We start from the raw sequence: 20554 nt of genomic DNA on the forward strand, positions 1-20554 counted from the left end.
TCCTGGTCTGTGTAAGGCTTTTCATAACCAAATCATGTCCATGCTACAGAGTTTAGGAATTTAGTCCATGCTGCTCTTCGATAAGATCCTCAATTTGTTTGTCCTTCTGTTTGGAGCTAACTGGTTCTGCCTCATCCTCACTGGCCATACTGGTATTCTCTGTGCCTGCATCTACGTGGTGACTGTAAGCGCCATTTATAGTTCATGTTTTTATTTGAGGTAATTTGTTTGATGCATATTCTGAAATTTGATGTTTGAGAGTAATGTGTATCATTTCAGTTTATTCTGAAAAGTCTCAACAGGATCTTGAGCTTCATTGTGAAAGGTTTGTGTGGAAAATAAGCAAAGGGATGGTGGAGCCACATGATGGTTTTACTGTTGTTGTTGCTAACGGCAACTGGTAAAAACAGTCCGTCCATAGTGTGGTTATTTTAAACATAAGAGAAAGCGAGAACTTTAATAAATTACTATAGGCACTACAGTGACCATCAAAACGATTAAGAAATATTTCTGCAAACAGTGTATTTTGCGACACCACGAAACAAACAATAGTGTATAATATGAAATGATGTTTTCATATCATCATCTGATATATATATCGTCATATTGCACAGCCCTAATTCTTTTTGTTTTTATTCATTTTTCTACCTTAAACATAAACAACAGCAACAAAAAACCAACTTTTTAAAATGTCTTTTTGTTCCTCTTTTTTTCCTCAGAATAAATTCTGACTAAGTTCAATGGTTGAGATGGAGGAGCAAAACAGCGACGTGTTAACCTCGACTGCTGAAGTTCCTGTATGAACTGAACAACTCAGAGGAAAAGCTGAGTGTATTTTATTCAAAGCGCAGATGGGACTTGATGGACTAACATGCAGGCTGCATTCAGGACTTTATCAAACTGGTATATGAAGAGTGGTAATGAGAAAGTGTGCACACACAACGTGTCACTTTGTGCTTGCTCTTCCTCTAGCCTCTGTGTCGCTTTGTAGTCATTTGTCTTACGTGTTGTGATTTAGGGTCTGTGCGCACAGGCAGATTTCTTTTTGCTTGGGAAGTGATCTTGTTTTCAGAGGCTTCTCTAACATTTAATGGCTGTGATATTGTCACGGCGAGTGAGATGAGCCGTGTGGAAGTAATAAAGGAGGATCCAAACGCAGGCACTCGTAAAGGTGGTTTATTAAACACAAAATAAAAATAGACCGGAAAACGGAGAATGAACTAAACTATACTGGGAACAACTAACTACTGAACACGAACCTGAACATGAAGGAAGATAGACGATGGCATATGATGGTGACAGCAGGGAGAACACACGAATGGAACATGGTAGAAACACAGACGGACCAGCAACTACTACAGCTGAAGACACTCAGAGAAACACAGGGAGATTACACACAGGTGGGGGACACAGCTGGGAGTAATTAACGAGACGAGACAAGGGAGGTAAACTGAACACACCCACATGAGACGCAGACCTTCACAATAAAACAGGAACAAGACATCACTACACAAAGACGCAGACCAGACACAGAACTAAACCCACACAAAACATGAGAACACAAACCCTGTGAACAAAACCCTAAACCAGAACCACAGTAATATAATCTATTGTAAATAATCAAAACACCAGAGAACCCCAAAACACTCTATAATGCAAAAATAAACCCCCCCCAAAAAACTTAAAATGCTGGGTCGAACCGACCCAGAACCGTGACAGATATATGTCAAACTTTTTCCTCTATTTTAACAGCTAAGAGCATTTAGACACAGCAGGAAAAAAAGGTGTGCACTGAGGATTTTGAACTATGATGTTTGATGTTTGAACTATGATGTATGATGTCACTGCTGAGGATTTTTGGACACAGCTCCTTATTCACTTAGCTGCTGTTTGCAGTTTAAGTCTTCATCCAAACAAGCTCTCCTAATTGTATTTTGCTCCTTACTGTCTTTGAAAAGAAAGAGCTGACAAAACAAGTCTAGTAAATGCACTTTTATCTTTAAGTTTGGTATAGTCATCTGTCTTAAGCTGTTTTGTGTTTTATTTATCATATCGGGGAAAAGTCCTGTCGGCCCTGTGCTGAGAGGGCTGTGCTCATCCTGTTCTAATGAACCCGAATTTCAGGAACACCTTTAGGTCTGTTCAGTTTCATTCATGTAGCACCACTTAAACAGTCAACAAATCCTGACTCAATGTCTGTTATATTGTAAGGACAAATGTTCGCACAAATGTGAATTGCATTCACTTCATTGATGAAGTAAATGCAATTCAGTAATCAAAGGTGAGTGGCTTTAACGGACTACATGTGTATACTGTATCATAAGTGGACAGACATGGATGTAAACCACACCTTAACTGTTTGGCTGAGGTAAAACAACCACAAGGCAGTGATTCGAACTTGAAGGTACTCTGGATATTATTAACTGTGAACATATCGTTAACATTTTTCGTTTATATTGTGGGGCGATCGTGGCTCAAGAGTTGGGAGTTCGCCTTGTAATCGGAAGGTTGCCGGTTCGAGCCCCGGCTTGGACAGTCTCGGTCGTTGTGTCCTTGGGCAAGACACTTCACCCGTTGCCTACTAGTGGTGGCCAGAGGGCCCGGTGGCGCCAGTGTCCGGCAGCCTCGCCTCTGTCAGTGCGCCCCAGGGTGGCTGTGGCCACAATGTAGCTTGCCATCACCAGTGTGTGAATGGGTGGATGACTGGATGTGTAAAGCGCTTTGGGGTCCTTAGGGACTAGTAAAGCGCTATATAAATACAGACCATTTATCAGGTGTCCTGTTTGAAGAAAACACTTTGGAGCCACTTGAGTGAATGTATATAAACATCAGGGTAACCTGATTTCAAGGAAATGAAAATTTGAATGTTTGTGAGTTATTTTGTTCATGTATTAGATGTTTAGTTTTATGACGAGATGCATGCTGTCATTATTTTTTTTTTATTATTTTAGTACAGTTTTTGAGTTGACAAGAATGAAAGAATATTTAACATTATTTGTACTAATGCTGTTGTGTACTAAGCACAGATTAATTTACGAATTACGAATTTTTGAGCAAATGGTGTATTAGGTTGTAATCGTATAGAAATATACGTTTAAGGATATGAAGAAGTACATTTAATGAGTTACAGTGAAAATAAGTGCCTATAACCGTTGCAGATTTGAAACAAGTAAAAGCTAACAACCTGATTAGCCCACATACATATTTTATGAGACTGGATAAGACAGTTGTGGTATTAGTATTTATTTATTTATTTATTGTCATTGTCAAGAACAATGAAATTGCGTTTGCGGCTTCCATACAGCCCAAAAAAAGAAGAAATCTATGAGTTTTCCATTTGTGAATGAACGTAAATACTCACATCAGCTTGTTGTGGGAGCATCATGCCAACTCCTTTCTTCTTAACTCCTTGTGACCTTTGTATTGTGAAAGGGGATTTCTAAGAATCACCCCACAGTTCTTCCCTGTGACGAGATGGCGGATACAAGCGGCGGAAATGAGCTTCCTCCAAAGGGTAGCTGGCCTCTCCCTTAGAGATATGGTGAGAAGTTCGGCCATCTGGGATGAACTCAGAGTAGAGCCACTGCTTCTCCACGTCGAAAGGAGCCAGATGAGGTGGATTGAGCATCTGACAAGGATGCCTCCTGGGCGCATTCTGGTTGAGGTGTTCCAGGCATGTCCCACTGGGAGGAGGCCCCAGGGCAGACCCAGGACATGCTGGAGGAGATATCTCTCAGCTGGCCTTGGAACACCTTGGTGTTCCCCCGGAAAAGCTGGAGGAGGTGGCCGGGGAGAGGGAAGTCTGAGCTTCTCTGCTTGGGCTGCTGCCCCTGCGATCCAGCCCTTGATCTTAGCTTTTTCTAAGACTGCGCTCTTCTGAACAGAGATCTCTGATGTTGTTCCTGAGTCACTGCACCTAGTGCTCCGATTACCACTCTTACCGTCACCCTCCACATTTTCTCGAGCTCTTCTCTGAGCCCTTGGTATTTCTTGAGCTACTCATGTTCCTTCTTTCTGATGTTGCTGTCATTCGGAACCACTACATCTATCCCTACGGCCGTCTTCTTCTGTTTGTCTATCACCACTATGTCCGGTTGGTTAGCCATCACCATTTTGTCCGTCTGTATCTGGAAGTCCCACAGGATCTTAGCTCGGTCATTCTCCACCACCCTAGGGGGCCTTCCATGATGGTGCCTCCTCTTCCTCCTCATTCTTGGGTTTCTGCTTCCTGCGGTATTATCTGAGCACACGGTCGGTTGGGGCCATCTTCCTCATGTATTCATGCATGTCTGTTGTCTCATCCTGAACCGTGGTGCTGACACTCACCAGTCCCCGGCCCCCTTCCTTCCGCTTAGCGATCAGCCTCAGGGTGCTGGACTTGGGGTGAAACCCTCCATGCATGGTCAGGAGTCTTGATGTCAGTGGCTTCTATCTCCTCCTTTGACCAGCTTATTTTATTACCCCAGCTGGGTACCTGATCACGGGCAGGGCGTAGGTGTTGATTGTTCTTACCGTTCAGCTGACTTCTCAGGACTTGCCTGACCCTCTGCAGGTACTTGGTGGTTGCAGCTTTTCTAGTGACCTCTTCATAGACTTGTAGTCAAGACCGCCTAATCCGAGACCAAGACAAGACCAAGACCAGAGGGTATCGAGACCAAGACAAGACCAAGACCAGATGGTATCGAGACCAAGACAAGACCAAGACCAAGTTGAGACGAGACCGAGTCGAGACGAGACCAAGACCAAGACCGAGACCGAGACAAAAAAAGTCTTTAAACTGCAGCCAGATGCTATTCTATATACATATGCAGGACACCTTAAACTAGTTTTTTAATTAAGCAACAAGGCAGAACAAAGTCGGGCCTGTATCAAGACACAGGGACTAAACCCCAATTCAACCAGACCCAGAACTGATCCGGAATTAAAACAGGACTACAACAGTAACCAAGACAGAACCAGAATCAGAACTAGATGATAGTAGCACTAAAAAATCATCATAGACCTGCACTACACTTATTTTTTAATTCTACCAAAGTACAATATTTAGATTGAGAAAAGTTTATATAATTATTTAGCCTTGTTGTGCAAACAAGCCTGAATAACTTAATAAATATAGAATTTGAAAAGTAACAAATGGTATCTAAAAAGAAACACTAGGTACATGTTCTGATGAGTTTTGGCAAACAGCCATTTGACTAACATGTGTGTCTCACCTGCTCTTGTTCATCTCTGTTCTGTCGTCATTCTCTCTCTCCCTCTCTGCTCCTCTCTCTCCCTCTCTGCTCCTCTCTCTCTCCCTCTTTGTGCTGACAATCAAGCCAAACACCAACATCATCAAATATACAGTTGAAACCAGATATTTATGTACTCTTCAGATAAAAACACAAACACTTTTTAATTGTAACATCAAATCAGACTAAATGTTTATTTTTTTAGATTGATAAATATAAAAAACATATTTGTTAACTTTAAGAGTAAAGAGAGAAACTATCTGTATTTCTTAATTGCAAATGGCACCAAATTGTATTCAAACTGAGCCACACTTATGGAGCTCCACAGTTCTTTTCCTGGTGTTTTGGTTGACATCTCTTGATGTTCCCATGTCACAGAAACAGGCTCTGTGTTTTGCCTTATATGCATCCACAGGTGTGCCACCAATTTACTCACATGGACTCTACTAACCTATCAGAAGCTTCTTCAGCTCAGAATCGAATCGTCTGGAGTTTCTTATTAATTAACAATAAACTTAGTGTACATGTGCTCCTACATTTGATGAAAGTGATTAAAATAGACAGCTCCCTCTTTTTATTCTGACATTTAACTAATTCAAAAGATATTTCAACATTTATTTATCTAAAACAAAAGTTTACTCTAAATTGATGTTTAACAGTAAAAAAAAGTTTTTATGTTTTCTCCATAAATTGTATGTAAATATCTGGTTTCAACTGTGAATATCCTGCTGTGTATTGAAATTCCTCTTGTTTTGCATAGATATACTAAACAACATCCAAAGCATAATATATAAAATAACATCTACCTGAGTTTTTTCTTTGAAAGAAGCTCCTTATGTCCATTGTTGTGTACATCAGTACACAATTGAAACCGATTTAGAGAGTTTGTTTAGCCGTGGAGGGAAACAACTGAAAATATGAAATGTAAGCTAAGACTCTCTAAAAAATCAGCATTGCTGTTCGGCTTTTTATTTATCCATTTGTTGATTCACTCGAAGAGCAAGTAACGCAACCAAGTGATCAGTTTGATATCAATCTTTCGTGATACACCGTCATATTTACATTATTAGTTCAGTACGAATGATTTGCTTTGGTACCTGGTCAAACTTAAGCTCTCCTCTGTCTGCAGCAAACTCGCAGCCAGCTAGTGATGGGTCGTTCGCGAACGAAATGGCTCTTAGAGCCGACTCTTTGACGTGAACGACGCGAGCCGGCTCCTTATCGCGAGCCGTCACGTGGGTTTTTTTTTTTTTTTTTTTTCTCTCACCCTCTCTCTCTCGCACTTTTTTTCCGCTTCACTTCGCACCTGAGCCTTGTGCTTTATGCTGGGCAGAGGGGGGAGGGGCGGTAGTTACACTCAGTAGCACAGGAACAGAGCCAGAGAGAGAGAAAGAGAGCCAGGGACAACAACGTCACATTAGAAAGGTATAGTAATCATCCACAACTATTTTCGGTTGCAGATGATAAAGGATTCAGAAAGTTTATTCATGCAGGCCCATATGACAGAGAATATGAATGTTCTTTTTGTTTTCATATTATAATTTATATTTAATTGTGTTGTGGTTTGCAGTGTTTTGTGTTGTTTTCACTTTAAATTTGTAAAAGGAAAAAGCTGAAAATTTAAATAGTTAAAAGTTGAAATGTGAATAGTTGATTTTTGTATTATATGATTTATTTATTACATTTTATGTGGAGTGAAAAAATAAAAGTATATTTACAGTGGCCCCTACAGACAAAGCACATACAAACTTCAAATCACATACGAACTCTGAAGCATGTACAAACTCCAAAACACGTAAAAACTCCAAAACACGTAAAAACTCAAAACACGTACAAAAGACAACAGAAGTGCTCCAGGATGCTCGGGCGCAGTGTTGAGCTTTTGTTACCTAGTGGCTACACAAGCCAGCAAGTACCAACGACCGGATTTGGTGTGTGGTAGTAACATATATTCAAAATTATTTGAATATATATGAGTGCCTGTGTATAAATACACAAACAATACACACATGCTTTCAATTGTGTAATTTAAGTGATCTAGTAGCTCTGCTTTGGAAGTTCAGTTCATGCTAGAAATGTGTTTTGGAGTTTGTACGTGTTTTGTCTGTAGGGGCCACCGCATATATTTATATATAAACATATACAAATAAAACCACTTTTTTTACATTAGTAATTCCTTTTGTGCATAATTTTATATTATTGTTAATAATAAATTAATTAAAGCAACAAAACAACCTGAAGAGCCGGTTCGGAGCCGAAAGAGCCGGCTCTTTTTAGTGAGCCGAACCGAAAGAGCCGGATCTCTAAAAAGAGCCGGAAATCCCATCACTACAGCCAGCAGCTTCTCCCCCCTCGCTCACATGGGTGCTGTGCTCAGTCGCCTAGTGCCTGAGCTCGGATCATACCAAAATTAGGGGGAATTTACGACGGTGCGCTCTGTGCTTCGTGTGTTGTTTTTGTTTTATACAGTTGTCAGTCAGGCATCTAACTAAAAAATTACACTCCAAAAGACCCCATGCTTCTGAAAAAATGACCCGGGCTTAAGCCCAGTAAGCCACCCCCCCGCTCCGCTTATGGTTGACTCCAAATCTCCCGAACACTATGTCGATTTGAGAACGCAAGACAGAAACAGCGAGACCAAGACCGAGACCAAGACAAAAGTCCGTCGAGACCAAGACAAGACCAAGACAAATGTCCGTCGAGACCAAGACCGAGACCAAGACAAAAGTCTGTCGAGACCAAGACGAGACCAAGACCACGTAAAAGTGGTCTCAAGACCAAGACCAGTCTCGAGACATCCAACTCTACCTCTTCATGGTTCCCATTTGCCTGCGGGATGCCCAGGAGTAGTAATGTAATGGCACTTTTTTTGAGGGTCTGCTGAATTGTTTTTAATGGCACTTTTTGATGAACAGCAGATGATTAATTCCTCTTTATTGGAGAAAGTGTCCCTAAGCTATTGCTGCTCATACTTACTGAGTTCCCTAGCTACTTCTTTACTATGTCAGTAAACTTTTTGAAAAGGAAGGTGTTGTAGATTTAAAGAAACATCTTAATTGAAGCAAAGGCAAAAAATTGGAATGAATTTTATGTGACTGTTCATATTAAAGCCAACAAGTGAAAATCCAAAAAACCGGCTCCAATCCTTTGTATTAATGATCTCCCCCCTCTGTGTGTAGGGTTGCCAACCGTCCCTTAAAAAACGGAATCGTCCCGTATTTAGAAACAAAAGTACACGTCCCGTATTGAGCTAATAAGGGACGCACTTTGTCCCGTAATACAGTGAGAATCAAAAGTAGTCTATAAATGTTAATGGAATTAACGCTTTGTTTGAAAACATAATTCCCAGCCCCTCTCCTGCTTTGTGACCAATGAGCTGACAGCACACTTATGACAATTCGAGTATGACAATTCAGATTACTGCTCATCTCATTGGTCGAGGAAAGGTCGCTTGCGGAGAAAATACCGGAAGACAACAGATGACCACAACAAGAAGCATGGCCAACAGGGAAACAAACGCCGACACTGCGGTGCACGTCTCGGATGACAGTACACCTAAAGCTGGGCAGACACTGCGATTTTTTTCAGTCACGTTATTCAGCTCTTGCTCAAACTGCACGATTGACTCGCAGGGATTAGAAGTTTGCAGGTCACGATGCAGGTCTCACACTATACGGCCCGATGCTCTGATGCGACCTGAGTGCTCACACTGTGCCAACATAACATGAAGGTTATAACAGAAAATCTGTCGCTCTCTCTCTCTGTCTTTCACTCACACAGACACACCACTACCATCAACTTTGCTAAATTGCTAATGAAAAACATGATCAGGCAGCTGTGATTAAGCAGCAATGTAAATCCAACTATTTTCACGGTTGTTGTGGTCGTGATAATTTTGTGATGCCACATCGAAAAGGCTCGGATGAGCTTTCCAAAGTTCTACAAGTTGTGCCTCCATCACTTGTGTCCAGATCACACGCTGCACAGCCGTGCTGCGCCGTCTTTTTCACCGATGTTTACGTGTTTGTGCATGAGCAGTGTGAGCGGCTGTGGTGACACCCTCACGAGCGATTGATGATCGGGAGCTGGTCGTGAGGTGTTAATCGCTTCTCGTTACCCCACGTATACTACACGATGCACGATGAAGGCCAAAATCGGGCCGATCACCAAATCGGTCGCACGACTCAAAAATCGGCTCAAAATGGGCCAAAAATCGCACAGTGTAAGCCCAGCGTTAGAGCAGCAATGTTTGTTCCCCTCAGAGAAAGAAAAGAAAAAAGGCTGCAAAAGTACAGGGAGGACTGGGAAAAGGAAAACACCTGGCTGGGAAAGTGCACGATAACACCTATAAAGCGCACTGCACTGTGTGCCGGCGCACTTTTTCCATAGGCATGCTTCTAGTGGTGGGCACAAGAAGAACATGAGGGGCGTGAAAGCTCGGGGAACCCTTAACCAATTTTTTGTCCACCAGGCCACGGCAGAAGCAGATATGGTATGTAAACACTGGTTTGTTGTTTAAACCCTCTGGTTAAGGTTAATATGGGCATGTGCGGTGAATATCAGCGCTATGTGGCCAGAAGTGTGATAATATCATTTATTTTGTGTAATAAACAACTGCAAGGATGGATGATTACAACAAATAGATGAATAATACATAAAAGTAATACATAGATGAATAATGATGATGAGTTAAGGTGCGTAATCATGGGAACAAGCGGGTTTACAAACAGGAGCAGCTGATTAGCTTTAGAAAAGCTGAAATAATACCTCAACTGAAGCCAATTGTACTAAATGCACTATATGTGCACTGTTACAAGAATATTTTTCGTTCTATTGCTTTCTATTAATTTATATAATTTTAAGTTAAGCAGGACAGAGTGCTTTTAAAGAAAGATTTACTTATATTCTCAAAAGTTAAGCATGACAGGCTTCTGTTTAAGAAAGAGACCTGTTTTACTGTGTTAATGTTGTCATTGTGAGCTAAAAATAAATGGCTAAATGATCATTTGTTTCCCATATGGTCATATCACAAAGAATATGCATCTGCTTAAATCAAATTCAAGTCAAATGGTTAAAAAATAATTTCACACACACAAAAAAAGAGCTACCACACTGGGAAGGGTGAAGACAACTGGGTTGCCCGGCCCTGGCCACGAGGTGTCCCTTATTTATTTTTCAGGGAGTTGGCAACCCTATCTGTGTGTGAGTGTGTGTGTGTGTGTGTGTGTGAGAGTGTGTGTGCCACACAGAAGGAAGGTCACAGCAGGAGCTTTTCTCAAACGCATCAGTTTATTTTTTACAAGAAGTGTAGCTCATACAACGGTATAAATGTATTCTTTGCGGTAATTTAAAATTATGAAACTCTAAAGATTTTGAGTTCAGGCACATTGTGAATCAAGAATCTAAATATTTGTGTCACAATGAATTCTATAAAAGCATTTTATTTATGGGGATAATGCGACAAATCTTTTGTGCGTCCTATTAATGATCAATGGTAATTGAAGAGGAAGCTTGAACCCTGGCTCAGGACATTTTCATGACAAGTGACAGCGCAGACATCTGCTAATGAGAAAACAAGTTTTATCATCATAAAGACTGTGATATGAAGCATCGTTAAAGTGTCACTTCAGGAATGTTGACTCATGTTTTTAATAGGTGACTATAAAACACCAAACTCTAATTTCTGTGGTTTATTTTAAGTTTACAGAATATAACATGTGGTAAGACGACGAGTTTTACTTCTCACCGTCCGTGTTATGTGTATCTATTTATCATGTATGCTACTTTGCTCTGTGGACTGTAAAATGTTTCACTGTGTTCATGAAATAAACCAGACTTTCACTGTCTGCATCTTTTACTGTTTTTTCTGCTTTTGTTCACTCCAAGTTTGACAAACCTACAGATATCCAGAGTTAACTCACTAACAATGTGGAGCAGTCTCAGTGTATTTAGCTGCTTTTTCCCTGAACACAACCAACTGAGAGAAACGCTTGTAGTCCTCACTTTGGTCATTTGAACGCTGAAGGAGATTTGTTCCATAGACACCTTATACTAGTGTTTCCTGCACTTAATCCATCACTACTATGTTCTATTTAAATCCAGATTCCTTTTATAGTTTGCAGTGAAATTTGTTAAACCGTTGCTTAATGGGACAGAAGTACAAGGCACTCTTTACTAACACATTTGTAGATGAGTTTATTGCTGAACAACACAGCTAGTCTCACACACTCTTTAGGTTTTTCAAGTTTTGTGTGTAATGGTTTAGTCTATCAAACCTTACCCTTTTCTCCCCAGTATCACAACAGTATGACTCCCAAAGTACAGATCAGTAAACAACCTATGATTCTAAAGCCAGAACAGAAAGATACAGTTGGAAGATGAATGATTGCGTTTTTTTGCTATTTGCTGTTTGCTATTACTGCTGCATTTATTTATGACGCACACACAGAGGATCCCCAACTCCCTCATATAATTTTGTACCTCACTAACGCGTACACTAGATGGCACTGCCTCCCTACATCTCATCCAGTAAGTCTCTCCATTTCACTTTTGCAGACTTGAATGTGGAAATTAAGTATCTGCTGACAGCTGCCCTTTCTTCATTTTAAAACGCTACCAACAAAGATAACCATGGAAACCTTGAGATATATGATTTGTAATTCAGGACATTTTTTTTGTCTCGTGAATGCTGTTGTAGCTTTGAGTTTAAGAATAGTAAATGAATCCTAATTCCCGACTTCAAGCTCAGTATGTTTACCACAGTATAGGTACAGGTTTGATATTTGTTGGCTAAAACGATTTGTATTAAAATGCATTCACCAAAATATCTGTACTGGTTAGTAATGCCTACAGATACTGGCAGCAGGGATTAGAAAAAAAATCGAAATAAAAATTTAGATAATGTAATGAAAAGTGCAGTAGTAGAAACTGAAGGCATTTCTTAACCTCCTAACATCTTGAAAAAAGCAAGAGGACCTGTAGAGGGAGCTGCCAAAACACTCTTCTAGCTTAATGTTGTGTGTTGAGTTTATGTCTACGGGTAGAAATGAGTACTTGCTTCGAACATGTTCACTTAGTCATCATTTATTAGGCACATACAGATAAAATTAATAGAATCCGACTAAAGATGTTGTTTGTGATGCATTTAAACTATTGACTACTTGAGGAGGCTGTTCCAAAGTTTCCAATGTGCAACTTAATAAAAACTGGACAGTCCTGCAACTCTGAATCTTGGGGCCACTTAAAGCTGTTGGCCCACTGACCAGAGTGTGCCAGGTCTAACGGATAACCCGGGGCCAGCATTCAAGCATTTCTAAGTAAGCAGTAAAACTTTGCTTCTTCTCTGTGGAGGTCATGTGTGAGGAGGTATAACACAAACAGAAACAGGAACACTAGAGGATCGATTTCTCCGTTTGAGCTCCAGAGTCTGATGGCTCTGAGAACAAATGACTATGAACTTTGACATGCTTGGGGTTATAAAGGAACGTGGACACTAAAGCAGTGACCTTTTATTTGTCCCTTCTTATTTTCAGTGCCGTGGACTTCAGCATGTTTTGGTCGAACTTTTAGGGAAACTTTTGTTTAATATACTGAAAAGTAACAAATGCTATAAAAACACTTTTTGTTGTGTTTATTAAAGCTAATAGCTAGAAATGTTCCTCAGAGGTTTTGCATCTTAAATACTATTACTTAAGGATTTTTTGTTACAGAGGTACGAATCAGATGGAATCAAGGCAGGGCAACTGAAACAGGCTGCATGCCGGTTGTCATCATTTCTTTAGGGATTAATAAAGTATTTTGATTCTGATTCTGAAGAGGCTTTGAAATATAGGGACTCTGGGGATGAAAAATTGGAACTGGAATTGATGTGTGTTAAGTTTGTAGTCTGCAATCTTTTGTAACAGAAAAGAAGAGTCTGGTGAGAGCTGGTTCAAAAGACAGAGTATATTGCATAAGCTGAGATGATGGGAGGCAGGTGAGTGGGCTTGGAGCCAGGAGGAGAGACCATGTGTGCTCTTCTTATTTCTCAGATTGTACATCCTCAGTTCCTTTCCTCATCTCCTCTCCACATGTATTTGCCACTCCCCCATTGGATACAAATGGATGAGATAGGAAGGAGAGGAGTCAAGATAATGGGCGTGGACGCCAAAAGACATTCTCGCTTTGATGTCATGGACATTGTTTTATTCCAGTCCACTGCTACAGGGCTGGACTGGTAATCAAGAGAGAGAGAGACAGAGAGGGGTAATGATGGGTCACAAGGATAAAAAATAGATGATTTTTTGTCCTGACTGCATTTTGTGATGAAAAAATGATCATAACACAAATGGATGAAATAGTTGATTATTCTAAATATCTAACAGCCTACAACTTATGAATGGAAAAAGAATACTCATTAAAGACACCAGGAAGTCTTCCAGTGGCCAGTTTAGCAACAGCTTTTTATAGACTTGTTTTATGCCACATGAAATACAGTGTTAATTGTATCTTTTTACTATATCACTTTGGATTTTATCATATAGAAGTTATATTAAATCCAGTTTTTATGAGTTCAAGGAAACTTTCCCGTTTTAGAAGATAAATAGTGGACAGACAAACATCTTTAATGACAATGAATCTAATGTATCTAAAGAGAGTGAAAATGTAAGGAAAGTCTGCAGAATTGCATTTGTCACAGCTTTACAGGGTTACTACTACTACTACATGTGCAGTCTAAGTAAATACCGAGAACCATCGTCAACATACATTTCTCAGTGTTATGAAAGCACTTTAGTAACTGGTGTTTAAATGTCAGGTCTCAAGCAACTGAAGCAACATGACTTGAGCAAATCTACCTCCCACATGGATTTTTGACTTGAGCCATTTGTTTGCTTAATGAGACCCTCAGTTCCTCTGAACTCACAGTCCAGTTCCAGCAGCCAAATAACATTCTTAACTTAAAAATACACAGTTGTGCCTCAGCATCACAGGTGAAACGTATTTATGCTTCTAAGTTATCTAAGTTTGCTGTTTAATTTTTGTGAGCATTTCAGGATATTTGATGAGAGCCATCTGCTTATTAGGACACCTCCTTGAAACAGCCCAAGCCCATCCATTCCCTCCTAAGCTCCCCCGTTAACCAATAATTCTTCTTTTTCTCTCTAAGCTCAGCACAAACCCTTCCCTGCTGCTGAATTCTCCCAAATCACTTTATCCACCCATATCTGTCCACACACAGGGAAGCCACCCCTCACCCTCGCTCCCAGGCTGATTCCAGTTTATTCCCATTCAGCTGCATTAGCATACAGATGTTAGACTGAAAACGGAAAGCAGGGACACACAAAGGGGCTTCGTGACCAGGAGGGGCGGGAAGGATTGAGGGGCTGCACAGGGATGGCCCTTGGCCTTTTTAAGGTCTTGCAGATACAGTGGGGCAAAAAAGTATTTAGTCAGCCACCGATTGTGCAAGTTCCCCCACCTAAAATGATGACAGAGGTCAGTAATTTGCACCAGAGGTACACGTCAACTGTGAGAGACAGAATGTGAAAAAAAAATCCATGAATTCACATGGTAGGATTTGTAAAGAATTTATTCGTAAATCAGGGTGGCAAATAAGTATTTGGTCAATAACAAAAATACAACTCAATACTTTGTAACATAACCTTTGTTGGCAATAACAGAGGTCAAACATTTACTATAGGTCTTTACCAGGTTTGCACACACAGTAGCTGGTATTTTGGCCCATTCCTCCATGCAGATCTTCTCGAGAGCAGTGATGTTTTGGGGCTGTCGCCGAGCAACACGGACTTTCAACTCCCGCCACAGATTTTCTATGGGGTTGAGGTCTGGAGACTAGCTAGGCCACTCCAGGACTTTCAAATGCTTCTTACGGAGCCACTCCTTTGTTGCCCGGGTGGTGTGTTTTGGATCATTGTCATGCTGGAAGACCCAGCCTCGTTTCATCTTCAAAGTTCTCACTGATGGAAGGAGGTTTTGGCTCAAAATCTCACGATACATGGCCCCATTCATTCTGTCCTTAACACGGATCAGTCGTCCTGTCCCCTTGGCAGAAAAACAGCCCCATAGCATGATGTTTCCACCCCCATGCTTCACAGTAGGTATGGTGTTCTTGGGATGCAACTCAGTATTCTTCGTCCTCCAAACACGACGAGTTGAGTTTATACCAAAAAGTTCTACTTTGGTTTCATCTGACCACATGACATTCTCCCAATCCTCTGCTGTATCATCCATGTGCTCTCTGGCAAACTTCAGACGGGCCTGGACATGCACTGGCTTCAGCAGCGGAACACGTCTGGCACTGCGGGATTTGATTCCCTGCCGTTGTAGTGTGTTACTGATGGTGACCTTTGTTACTTTGGTCCCAGCTCTCTGCTGGTCATTCACCAGGTCCCCCCGTGTGGTTCTGGGATCTTTGCTCACCGTTCTCATGATCATTTTGACCCCACGGGATGAGATCTTGCGTGGAGCCCCAGATTGAGGGAGATTATCAGTGGTCTTGTATGTCTTCCATTTTTTGATGATTGCTCCCACAGTTGATTTTTTCACACCAAGCTGCCTGCCTATTGTAGATTCACTCTTCCCAGTCTGGTGCAGGTCTACAATACTTTTCCTGGTGTCCTTCGAAAGCTCTTTGGTCTTGGCCATGGCGGAGTTTGGAGTCTGACTGTTTGAGGCTGTGGACAGGTGTCTTTTATACAGATGATGAGTTCAAACAGGTGCCATTCATACAGGTAACGAGTGGGGGACAGAAAAGCTTCTTACAGAAGACGTTACAGGTCTGTGAGAGCCAGAGATTTTCCTTGTTTGAGGTGACCAAATACTTATTTTCCACCCTGATTTACGAATAAATTCTTTACAAATCCTACCATGTGGATTCATGGATTTTTTTTTCACATTCTGTCTCTCACAGTTGAAGTGTACCTCTGGTGCAAATTACTGACCTCTGTCATCATTGTAAGTGGGGGAACTTGCACAATCGGTGGCTGACTAAATACTTTTTTGCCCCACTGTATATGTATGTATATGTGTATGTACATATGTATATGTATATAGATAGATACACATATAATTAATACATTAAAAAACATATTGATTACTAGATAGTGGAAAGGGGGTGGGATTGAATAAGCGCATGCTTCCTCCTGCTCCTTTTTGAACATGGAAGTTATTCGTAGTTGTGGGTGCTCGTTTTCCTTCTGTTTTGCTTTGTTCGTTTGTCTCTTTTTATTTTCATGTTGTTTAACTTCTTCAACATATTCAAAATAAAGATTCAATCAATCAATCAATCAATCAATCAATCAATCAATCAATCAATCAATCTTAGCAATGCTAGGTAAATCTTTATTCAATTCAATTCAATTCAATTCATCTATATAGCACTCTTCACAGGATAAAAGCCACAAAGTGGTTCACAGTAATATAAAAAAAGAAATACATAAAAAACAAACAAACAAACAATCAACCCCCCCAAGCACAATCAAACATACAGCACAAATCTAATTAAAAGCCAATCTAAATAAATGAGTCTTAAGCTGCTTTTTAAAAGAATAAATACAATCAAGGCAACGTAATGATGGAGGGAGAGCATTCCACAACCTGGGGTCCACCGCTCTAAAAGATCTATCTCCTCTGGTTTTAAAACGTATTTGGGGGATTACCAAGAGCCTTTGATTAGATGATCTCAGGCTGCGAGAGGGAGCGTGGGGTTCTAAATGTAGGCAGGGGCATCACAATTCAAAGCTTTAAAAGTCAGTACCAAGATTTTAAAATGAATTCTAAAATGTACTGGAAGCCAGTGTAATGAATGTAAAACTGGTGTAATGTGCTCTCTTTTTCGTGTCTAAGTTAAAAGCCTTGCAGCAGCATTCTGGACTGACTGGAGACGGTCCAGATTCCTTTTGCTTAAACAAAGAAAAGGCTGTTACAATAATCTAAGCGAGATGATATAAAAGCATGAATAACCATTTCTAACGCAGATTTAGACAGCAAAGTTCGAAGTTTGGAGATGTTTCTTAGCTGAAAAAGGCAGTTCCTAATTAACTGTCGAGAGTATTGTTCTCGGGACATGGCAGAATCAAAGATCACACCAAGGTACCTGATGCTCAGGTGAACAGATGAGCCAAGAGAACCAAGATGCTGTTTGATTAGAGATATCAATGGTGTCAAAGGCAGATGTCAAGTCCAACAAAACCATGACTGAGGATGCTCCGGAGTAACATGATAATGTCACTAGAGACTTTAAGTAATGTGGTTTCTGTTGAGTGACTTTTACAGAAACCTGACTGAAATTTGTCATAGATTTCATGTTTTTCTAAAATAGAAGTAAGTTGATCTGCAAATACTTTTTCCAGAATTTTCGACAGTAATGGGAGCTTAGAGATAGGCCTATAATTCTTAAGCTGAGTTGGATCCAAACTGCTCTTTTTTAATATCAGCTCAACAACAGCATGCTTACAGAACCTATGGACCACACCTGTTGAAAGAGAGGCATTGCATATCTCTACAATGACAGAGAGAGCATTTTTAAACAGCCCAGCAGGTAGAATGTCATTTGCACAAGTGGTAATTTTCATTTTATCCAGCAGGAGTGAAAGGTCATGTATGGTCATTGGGTTAAACACTGACATTAAATGAGGGGGAGGTGGCCCAGAGACACAAACAGACAGTATTGAAGAACCAATGCTCATACGGACATTATCAACTTTATCCACAAAGAAATTCAGAAAGTCATCACTCTCAGATATGGAGGTCACGGGTACTGGGTGGACCACGGGGGAAACAATAGAGTTTATGGAGTTAAACAGTACCTTGAAATTTCTCTTGCTTGATGAGATTAACTGAGAAAACTATCCTGATCTGGCTGTTTTTATGGTTTCATGTAGGGAAACCCAAAGTTCCCTAAGGTGGAGCCTGTGAACTTCGAGTTTAGTTGATTTCCAAAGGCGTTCTACTTTCCTACAGATTATTTTGACCTTCCTTATGTCATCATTTATCCATGGATGAGCTCTTTTTGGGGCAGCAATGACAGATTTCATAGGTGCCACTGAATTTAAAATCTCCAAGCAGTGATTGTTAAAACACTGAGTAGCAACATCAGCATCAGTGCAGCCACTGATCACATAACGGTCCAACAAATTAGAAAACTTCAAAGCAACATCCTGATTCATGAACCGCTTATGGAACATGAGATTAGAAGGTGGTGTGTACAGAGGGAAGCTAAGATTAAAAATAACACAGGAATGGTCACTCACCTGTGTCCTTAACACAGACATTAGTTTTGTCTAAGCCAAGAGAAAACACAAGGTCCAAGGTGTGGCCTTTAACATGGGTGGGTCCAGAGACATGCTGAATAAAATTAAAAGAGTCTGTAATGGATAGAAAGTCAGAGGCCATGCTACAGCTAAGATCATCCACGTGCAGGTTGAAATCCCCAATCATTAAGACCTTCTCTAGTTTAATAATGCAAGCTCAGTAGGTAGTGTGGTCGCCCCATGATTGGAAGGTCAGGGGTTCGAATCCACTACCCTGAGGTATCCCTGAGCAAGGTACCGTCCCTACACACTGCTCCCCGGGTGTCTGATTTGTGGCTGCCCACTGCTTCACTAAGTAAATGGGAAAAGACTAATGCAGAAAGAGTAATTTCCCCACGGGGATCGATAAAGTACACATTATAATTATTATTCTAAAAAGTCTGTAAAATCTTGAATAAAAACACCAGCGGGGCCGGGAGGGCAGTAAATTAAAACATATCTGATGAACCAACTTTAAGAAGCCGTGACTCAAAGGAAGGAGGAGGAGTCCATAGCTCTGCAAGCAAAACTGTCCCGGTGAACAGCAGTGTTCAAAGCAAGTTACTTTGAAAAAGTAATTAATTATAGTTACTAGTTACTTTTTCAAAAAAGTAACTGAGTTAGTAACTGAGTTACAAGATTCTAAAAGTAATTAATTACTTGAAGTAACTATTGCGTTACTTTAAAAAAAAAAACATTTAACCCTCTGGGGTCCAGGGTATAATCGGCCATTTTTAACTACTTTTGATGTTTCCTCCACATTTCACCTTTAAAAACTATTTATTTGCCTCGTTTGGTATCATCCTTTTCAGCACAACCTCACGTGTCTGAATTTACAGTTTTGTTTTCATTTTTACGGACTGTATTAACACAATTGATCTAAAATCAGACAAAAAACATAAAAATCAGAGTAGAAAAAGTTTTTTTTACTGTAACAACCACAAACATGTTTAATGAATCATATTTCATAACTTTAAATGTAAATATAAATTGTCAATTTTAAAATCATATGCACAAGTTTTGCAAACAACAAAGTTATTTGCATCCATTTACCTTTTACCTTGATTTTTTAAATAACCATTTCAAACTATTTACAGAACAATCAGCTGTTCTGCATTCAATAAGATGCCACACACATTATTTGTGCCACTCCAAAAGAAATAATTTCTGTCCACTATAAAGAAGAACATCACAGCCTGATACCTGCAGGTCTGACAGCAGCAGGTGTATCACTCCTGTTTCTACCTGGAGACAGCAGTCGCCTCATTGTTCTCACACACAACACAAAGCTATCCACAACACTACACACTAACTACACAAGACACAACATTAACTACACACTCCAAACACGCTAAACGTCACGAATCTCTCACATCTCAAAACTCGCTCTCTCTCTCTCTCTCTCGCCGTCACTCCTAAAACTTCCCCTGTTTTTTTTTTGTTTGTTTATTTTCTGTTTCTCAAAGGGAGTTAGCTATGCACCAAGCCTATTGTGTGCTGTGCTCTGGTAGGAATCCAGTCTCTCTGAGCACTTTGTTCACAGCTGGTGTGAAGTGGGCGCTGTAGCTCAGCAGTCTGCCATCATAAATCAGCTTGTCTTCTGCCAGGTTGGGTTGTCTCGGAAATCTGCAAAAAAAATTGTATGAAACAGGTTTGTATGTGCTTAATACATTATAAGAGAGACAAAAGATTCAGAATAAAAATATCTAAAAATTACGTGCTAGCAAAGATGCTGTTGGAAGTATATCTTACAGGTAAAAACACAGTGATAAATAAGTAATCTTTATTTAGACAATTGTTTTGTATAAAGAAAAATTTCCAAGTTGTTTGTAATCAGATTTGACTGTAAATACATTCTTTACAATTTTCATCAAATCCTCCTGGAACTCGGTGAGTGTCCTTGTTTGGCTACCATTATAAATTCTTTCTGACCCCAGAAAGTCTAAAGAAACAATAGATCTTAATGCACAAGGGTGAAATCTGTAAAATGTATAAATAATATCCACAATATTCAGAACAAAAGGAACTAAGCGT

The 20554-nt window shown here is 40.2% G+C and overlaps 1 protein-coding gene across 4 annotated transcripts in view; it reads right to left on the reverse strand.

Moving 5' to 3' along the window:
* Nucleotides 1–16544: 16544 nt before the first annotated feature.
* The window catches only part of LOC112429694 (uncharacterized), a 29830-nt gene continuing 25820 nt past the window's right edge, over nucleotides 16545–20554 (reverse strand). For all 4 annotated transcript variants that reach the window (XM_024801062.2, XM_024801060.2, XM_024801061.2 and 1 more), the window contains one exon: nucleotides 16545–20146. In XM_024801062.2, the coding sequence (XP_024656830.2) occupies nucleotides 20008–20146 (139 nt within the window). In that variant the 3' untranslated portion in view covers nucleotides 16545–20007. The remainder of the gene's footprint in view (nucleotides 20147–20554) is intronic.

Source organism: Maylandia zebra, linkage group LG14 (genome assembly GCF_041146795.1).
Source record: "Maylandia zebra isolate NMK-2024a linkage group LG14, Mzebra_GT3a, whole genome shotgun sequence".
Lineage (NCBI taxonomy): Eukaryota > Metazoa > Chordata > Actinopteri > Cichliformes > Cichlidae > Maylandia > Maylandia zebra.